The 7,766-nt window shown below is 58.7% G+C and overlaps 1 protein-coding gene across 5 annotated transcripts in view; it reads right to left on the reverse strand.

The window, feature by feature from the left end:
- The window catches only part of AXL (AXL receptor tyrosine kinase), a 30,855-nt gene extending 24,539 nt beyond the window's left edge, over positions 1-6,316 (reverse strand). The window contains exons 1-4 of one of the 5 annotated variants that reach the window (XM_067721275.1): positions 6,022-6,312; positions 4,691-4,913; positions 4,262-4,362; positions 3,533-3,709 (exon numbers count right to left, since the gene is read on the reverse strand). In XM_067721275.1, coding sequence (XP_067577376.1) covers positions 3,533-3,709; positions 4,262-4,362; positions 4,691-4,913; positions 6,022-6,085 — 565 coding nt within the window. In that variant the 5' untranslated portion in view covers positions 6,086-6,312. Of the gene's footprint in view, positions 1-2,505; positions 2,653-3,532; positions 3,710-4,261; positions 4,363-4,690; positions 4,914-6,021 lie in introns of those variants that run through there. The other 4 variants (XM_067721276.1, XM_067721279.1, XM_067721277.1 and 1 more) reach the window with 4 other exon arrangements.
- Between the last annotated feature and the right edge of the window lie 1,450 nt (positions 6,317-7,766).

The raw sequence follows: 7,766 nt of genomic DNA on the forward strand, positions 1-7,766 counted from the left end.
CTGGGGGTGGATTGCCTCCCCTTTCTCAGTGTGGTGGTGGTGGGAACACAGACAGATACACACACATGCACGCACACAGAGGCACGTACAAGTACACAGACAAACACAAGAGACGCAGACACACAAACACAGAGAGATACACAACACACAGAGCTATACAACATACACAGATTCACACACACGGCAACAGAGACATGCACACCCGTAATGTCTGGGTGATAGGATGTAAGGAGGACCAAGTCTTCGATCTATGTGTGACTGCAGATCTGTATCTGCCTGTGTTTCTCTGCGTGTCTGTGGATGCTAAACGCGTGCGTCTCCTGCGTTTGTTCTGCGCTGTGCTGTGTTCCCACCACCACCAGCTACCCGCACACACAAAGTTTCCTTTTCTCAGTTAGCAGAGGGAGTAGAAGGAGGGAAAGGCGGCGAGGCCGGAAGGGGGGTGGGCAGGGAAGTTCCCCAGCTCCGCTGCCCAGGCCGCAGTTCCCAGCCAAGGTCAGGTGCCCGGCCCGCAGCCCCCGCTGCCCCGGGGAGGGACAGGACAGCCCCGGGCGAGCTGCCCGAGGGGGCGGGGAACCTGGGTCCCGTCCAGCCACCTGGCACGTGGGGGTCCGCCAGGGTCACCGCGCGGGAGACCGCGCTGCCCGCCGCCGTTGGAGCCCTGGGGCGGGATGGGGGTCTGGAGCCCGGTCCAGTTCCGACCGCAGCATTCCTGCCCCCGCGTGAGTCACCGGGGCGCCCCCCCCACCCGGCACTTCCGGCCGGACTGGGATCCCCCTTCCCGGGGCCCCAGCGGCCCGCACCTCGAGGGAGGGGGAGACAGGGGCGAAAGGGCCTAGGACCCCCTCCCCTCCGGCGGGCTCTCCCTCTACGACCAGCTCCAGATGTGCTTTCCAGATGTACCGTCCCTCTCCCCCTCGGCGCCCGGCGCCACCCTCCCCCACGCCAGAGCGCAGTTTGCTTTTTCCGAGGGAATTGGAGGGATGGAAGGAGAGAGGGGGCACGCCCTGAGTCAGATCCAGGGACAGACACACACAAACGGACGAAATTCCTTGAGGCAGCACACACCACGAATTCCTACACACACAGTGAATCACACTTAACGTACAGGGGCCTACAGGGCACGTCGCTGGCCCTAAAACAGAAAACTGGTTAACTACACAGGAGGACGCTGTTGCCAACACGCAGTGACACAAAAACATTCCCTATGACTGACATGTATACACAAGGGGCTGACACTGACGCACATACACAAAGAGAGACGCACACACACACGAACACAAACACGCAATCGAACGAGCACACGCTGACTACAAACACCTAGCAGCACAATACACACCTAGGCTGAAGCTGACAGACACACAAACCTCCCCGCAGCGCGAGATACACCCACCAAGCAACACACGTACGTTGAGGTTGAAGTGGACAAACGGATACACAACAGGACACAAATCAGGTTGATGTTAACTGGCTCACACAGAAACACACCCAAGCCTTCAAAACACATCTGGACACACTCAGGTTGCTTCAGACACATTCCTCAAGATGCAGGCTGATACGGAAACACACACTTGCATCGACACACGGGGTTGCTGCAGACACACAAACGTGGAGACGCTGCCTTGTGCATATAGGTGGCACAGACACATATATACACACTGGCTGGTGAGTACCTCAAGTTCGTCCACCAAGAGGCAGTCAGGGCTGGGACCGGCATAGCAGGAGAGCGGACAGAAGCAGAAGGGTGTTGTTACTACCTGCTGTGAATCACACACACACACACACACACACACACACACACGTCTATAGGGGTCCACGGGACAGAGTCACATACCAACATGCTCACCCTGTGACATACACACAGATATCACAGAGCCATCCATACACAGCCACAGGCAGTGGAACCACACCAAGAAACACACCAGGTTGTCCAATGACACATCCTGAGTCCACAAAGAAACAGAAGGTCCCACTAAGACACACTGACACCTAGAGGCACACGCCTGTAAGCTGGCATCGTCTCTATACAGGGAGGTATGGAAAATAGCCACAAGGCACACTGCCGTCCATCACTCTGCCATCTCTCCTCACACACACATGTGCACTCCACCCTCTCACAGAGAGTCACAGCTGTGAACACACAAACACAAAGAGGGACAGATAGCTGGCTGACACTGGAGTACTTAGTCACACACACCCACACACACCCACACACACACACACACACTGACAGCCCCTGAGAAACTTACAGAAACATGCCATAAAGACCCAAACACAGTGGGACAGACACCTAAGGCGACAGTAACATACCTAGTCTCACACACACACGCACGCGCGCGCACACACACACACACACACTCTGAGACATACACAGAAGCCAGCCCTCACTAAGGTACACCCTCGTACAAACAGGTAGTTGCACTGAGACACAGATCGAGAGGGACAGGGACACACCCAGACCCCCCACCCCGCCCCACACACAGAGACACACACACAGATCCCCACCTGGCAGCTCCCTCACACGCTGATACACACACAGATCCTCACACCTGCGTCCCCCTGCGTCCCCCATTTCTCCCTCTTCCTGGGATGGGGTGGGGGAACCATCCCCCTCTCCCTCCCCTTTGCCCGGGTCCTGCCAGGCTGACTCAGGCCCCAGAGCTGTGGGCCTGAGTCACCCCTCTGGAGGCCGTCATGCTCACCCCTGCTTCCTCCTACACTCAGGGCCCCCGGAATGCTGGGAATGTGAGCACCTCCTTCCACCCTAAGAGACTCTCCGTCAGGAGTCCCCTCCCCATGCCAGCAGATGGAAGCAGCAGGTTGGGGATGCTGGAAGCCGATGCCCTCCAAGGTCCAGCCGCCTCCCTCTGACTGACTCAGCCTCCCCCATCTGTGTTCCTCTGCCTCTCCTTCCTCAGTGAGGGGAACCCCCCGTGCTCAGGGTCCCCCAACTCTGGCTGACCGCTGTGTGACCCCAAACTAGGTCCTGCCTCATCTGTGAGGTGTGGAAGGGGATGGTCACCCTGAGGCTGGGAGGGTTTCTCCTGTCACTCAGACCTGTCGTGTCTCTCTCCATCTTGGGTTACTTCTGTAAGGAGCTAGGGGAGAGGAGGGCCCAGTTGATTCCTGTGCCCTGCTTAGGGTCAAGGGCTGACACAAGGGGCATCAGACCTCCACACACTTGGCCATGGAGCAGCTCAGAGGAAACCCAGGACAAAGAATTCTCTGCAGAGAGGCTGGCATGAATGGAGGGGGAAAGAGCAGAGAGACGGGGAGACACACAGAGCAACAGAGAGAGATGGAGAACAGAGACAGAAAGAAAACATACAGAGGGAAACGAGATAGATGAGGGCAGAAATGCAGAGACAGAGATACTCAGAGACAAAGAGAAAAAACTAGAGGGAGAGTCAGAGACAGAGACAGACAGAGAAGGACAGCGGGACGAGCAGACCCTCACACAGAGGCATGAAGGGCTCCCCACTTCCATCCTGTCTGGCCCTCTACACTGAGCTGACCACATCCCTGGACTCACCTGGAACACGGAGTGTGTGCTGGGCACTGTGGTCCACGGTTGCAGCTAGGGAGACGGCATCCTGGAGCCAGAGTAGGTCCACGGGCTCTGGGGGTCCCTGGGCCCGGCAGCTCAGGTTGAAGGGAGTGTTGGCAGCCACAGTCCTGTCCTCAGGCTCCTCCAGGAAGTAAGGCAGACCTGGGTGGGGGGCAGTGTGAAGGCTGGGGTCCCTCTGAGCCCCCAGGTGTCTGACTCACCACTAGGATGTTGTAGGGTGCAGGGTCTTTGACCCCTATGTCTGACCCCTCAGGACACCTCTACCCCCAGGAAACATGATCCCAATATCCGACTCTCCCCACCCATGTCTGAGCTCCAGGACATCTGAGCCTCTCATGTCTCTTTTCCAGAATGTCTTACTCCTTCCTGCTCTTCATGCCACCTTATCTATGAGGAAAGTGAGGCCCCTGGGGGGTGAGGTCAGACCCTTGATCTGACCCCCGAATGTCCTGCCCCAACCATGTGTGACCTCAGGACAGCTGACAGACCCAAAGATATCTCCCCCCCCCGCCCAAAACATATAATCTTGTGCAGGCCTGCTCCCAATAATTTATAGACCCCTCCAGCTGCCTGACCCTCCAAGATCTCTGACATTCTTAGGTTGTACGTCCCCAACGCACGCCGTGAATCCTCCAGCACCCTCTGACCCCTCAGGATTCTTGGTCTCCCAAGACCTCTGAGCCCAGGGCTCACCCTCCAGCCCGACGTAGCCAGGCTGGGACACGAAGGTCTTTCTGCCCAGGACCACGGCACACTGGTACCATCCAGCGTCTGAGAGCTGCAGGGACGAGATTCTGACAGGGCAAGAGGAGGGACAGAGAGGTTCAGGGTCAAAGCTGCACCCGGGAAGGGGGTCCTCAGAACTGAAAGAGGAGAGTCTGGGCTGGAAACTCGTAAGACCGAATAAGTGGGTACTATTATTAACTCATTTTACAGAAGAGGAAAGTGAAAGCCAGGGTTAGTTATGTCACATGCTCAAAGCCATGCAGCTAGCGAGTGGCCACACTGGGGTCCAGCCCAGGTGGGCTCCTGCGAGTGACTCTGCAGCCAGCATGTGGTGGAGGTGGGGACACAGGGGTCAGGAGGGATGCGGGTCGCGTCTGGTTAGCGGAGGCCGGGCACCTGAGTTGGCTGACCACTTTCCAGTCATCCTGCCCGTCTTCGCCCAGGGGCACCTGGGTCTGGGTGCTGTCTGCCAGCTCTAGGACTTGTCCATCCCGAAGCCAGGTCACCTCGGGGGGCTCCCCCTGAACCTGGAGCTCACACCGAAGGGCCCCCATGAGTCCTCGGGCACCAGTGATGTTCCCTGGACTCCCCACAAAGGGGTGCCCCTCAGCCTGTGGGCCTGCAGGGAGATGGGGAAGAATTCACTCAGGAAACCCTGCTCCCCTCCGACTCCTTGGTTCCACCCGTGCCGGCCTGCCTACTGCCAGGACCCCGCCAGGCCCTTAGGCCCACATAGTTGCAGAGTGACCTCAGCAGGGGGTGTGGAGGGTAGAGGCTTTGAGGGGAAGATGGGAGCCTTCCCAGGGGACTGGGGTCCGGCCTCCAGCCTCCGTCCGTTGGGAGTAGGCCCGGGGTCTGGCAGCCTCCCACGCCCTGACTGCCCGGCAGGCCTGCCCTCCCTTAGCGTCTCTAGAGACTTGACAGATTAGTCTGGTGGATGGTGGGGAAGAAAAGGGAATGGGAGGGAGAGGAGAGAGAGAGAAACAGGGAAGGAGAGTCAGAGAGAGGAACCAGAGAAAGTCAGGCAGACAGAGAGGGACAGACACCCGGAGCGACAGAGGATAAGAGATGGAGAGAGACACCCCAGAGGGGAAAAAGTGGTAGGAGAGACACACAGAGGGAAATGGACAGAAAGAGACAAAAACAGACTGACAGAGACAGTGATAGAGACACTTAGGGCACAGGGAGAGATAAAGACAGAGACTGGAGAGAGAGAGAGAAATGGAGACCCACAGAGATGGTAGGATTGGAGGCAGAGCCCCTGGCCCCAGAGGTGGAACGCGCAGACAAACAGCCCTGGGGTAAGGAGAAGTGGGGGTGACAGTGACGAGGGACTTCCCCTAGGGCTCTGGCGCCTCCTCATCCCGCTGCCTGACTTAGGGGTCCTTTCTGGAAGATTCCTTTCCGGGAAGGCCCCAGCTCAGCCCCTCTCCCCAAGGCCCCCAACTCAAGTCCAGCCCCTACCCTTGCCCTCAGCTTCTCCTGTCTGTCTGTCTGTGTCCATCTCTTCCCATCTCTGACCCTCTTAGTTTCTGTTTCTTGCCCTTCTGCTCTCTCAAGAGTCCCTTTTTCCTTCCCTCTCTTGGTCTGTCTCTGTGTATACCCTCCCCCTCTGTTGTCCCAAGAAAACTCCCTGAGCCAGACCAGGACTCCCGACTCACCCCCCTCAAACACCTGCCATCCATCCCTCTCCTCTCCCTCCTCCCCCAGCGCCCCCCATCACTCACCCTTGGGAGCCACGCACCCCCAGTAGCACAGCGCCCAGCACCAGGCCAGCAGGACCCTGCCCATCCTCGGGGCACCACGCAATCAATGTCAAACTTTCCTCAGAAGTTGCTGGGCACCCCGTGGGGGAGGGGGCAGGGCCGGGTTGTGCCCGGCCCTCCCCCCAGCTCCGGGCTCCCCGGATTTGGCACTGCCCGCCTGGCACAGCGGAGCGGGGGGTGCCCTCACCCGGCTCTGCTCAGCGGCGCCTTCCCAGCTCCCCTGCCTCCTTCTCTCCCTCCCAGATTTCGGGCAAGGCTTTCCCCGCCCCTGGCTTCCCCCCCCACTCCCCGCCTCCGCCCACCGGCCGGAGCCCAAGGGGCCACCTGGACTTCAAGGGGTTAACGCGGAGAGAAGAGGACCAGCTCTGTCTTAAAGGGGCCCTGGAGGGAGGCTGAGGAGGGGGAAGGGGGCCCCAGGTGGCTACGCCCCTAATCGTGGGCCAGCGAGGCAGGGAAGCTGTGCGTCTCCCTATCCCGGCTCTGGGCGCTGTCCCTCTGGGCTCTCTCAGTGTCTGGTAAACATTCCTCCAGAACTCCTCTCCCCTCTGCGACGCCCCCCTCCCCTGCCTCCACCCCCAGCCCAGCCCAGCCAGGCACTCCCCCTCTCACTCACAGCTCCTCAGACAAGGACACACACACACACACACACACACACACACACACACACACACTCACACACACTCACAAATGTCATCTACACACAGAGGCTGGGACAGGAGGAGACACGCAGGGGCACGCCACCGGCTCACACTCAGACAAACCAGGTCAGGAGCTCCTCCATTTGTGGAGAAACCAGAAACGGGAGGACACTGCTGCGTGGGCATCCCTGGGGGAGGACTTGGGGAGACGTGGATCCTCATACAAAAGAGATCCACATGGGCACGGAAACAGGACATCAGTGGATGGGCACTCACAGGGGTGCCCAAAGACCTGGGTGGGAATCCCGCCTCTACCACTAACCCTGTGACCTTACAAGTGACTGGCCTCCCTGAGCCTCGCTTTGTCCATCTGTAAGGTGGGAACAGCAATAGAACCCACTTAGCAGGCTACGGAGAAGCTGTCCTGGGACAGTGCACGTGCAGTTTTTTGCACGTGGTGACGACAGCTGACAAGGTGCCCTTGATTTTTTGCATCTCATCTGTATGTCTCTCTGTGCACTTGCATGGCTGTCTCCCTCTGGTGGATTGTGTATCCTGATCCTTGTAGATCCAGGGCCTGTGTGCTGGTTCTCCTGCTTGTCCGTTTACTTCCCACCATGTGTTTTGCACGTGGTGGAGGTGGGGGGGGGGGTCTCTGCAAGCCTGAGTGTCTGTGTAGGAGGGGGCTGGCCACCCATCTCTCTGCTCTTGGCTGTTCTGTTTGTGTATTGGCATCCCTACAGCTCCTTATAAACTCCTCTTTTAGCCTCCCGATGTCTCTCCCACCTGCCTCTTCTCACTCCGAGGAGTCCAGCCCCATCCTTTCCCACCAGGACCCTGCCTTGGCCTCCTCCCTGGCCTCCCCCCAGGCCTCCTTGCCTCCACTCTTACTCCCTCCAACCCATCTCCCATTCATAAGCAGAGGGATGTTTCTGAAACTCAAATCTGACCCTGTCCCCTCCCTGCTTAACCTTGGCTCCCCACTGCCCTCAGGGCGAGCTCCCGGCTCCACAACCTGGCACTCAGGGCTCTTCCCCATCAGCTTTCCTGAGCTGTGTCATTTGTGTC

The sequence above is a fragment of the Pseudorca crassidens genome, chromosome 20 (assembly GCF_039906515.1).
Source record: "Pseudorca crassidens isolate mPseCra1 chromosome 20, mPseCra1.hap1, whole genome shotgun sequence".
In the NCBI taxonomy this organism is placed as follows: domain Eukaryota; kingdom Metazoa; phylum Chordata; class Mammalia; order Artiodactyla; family Delphinidae; genus Pseudorca; species Pseudorca crassidens.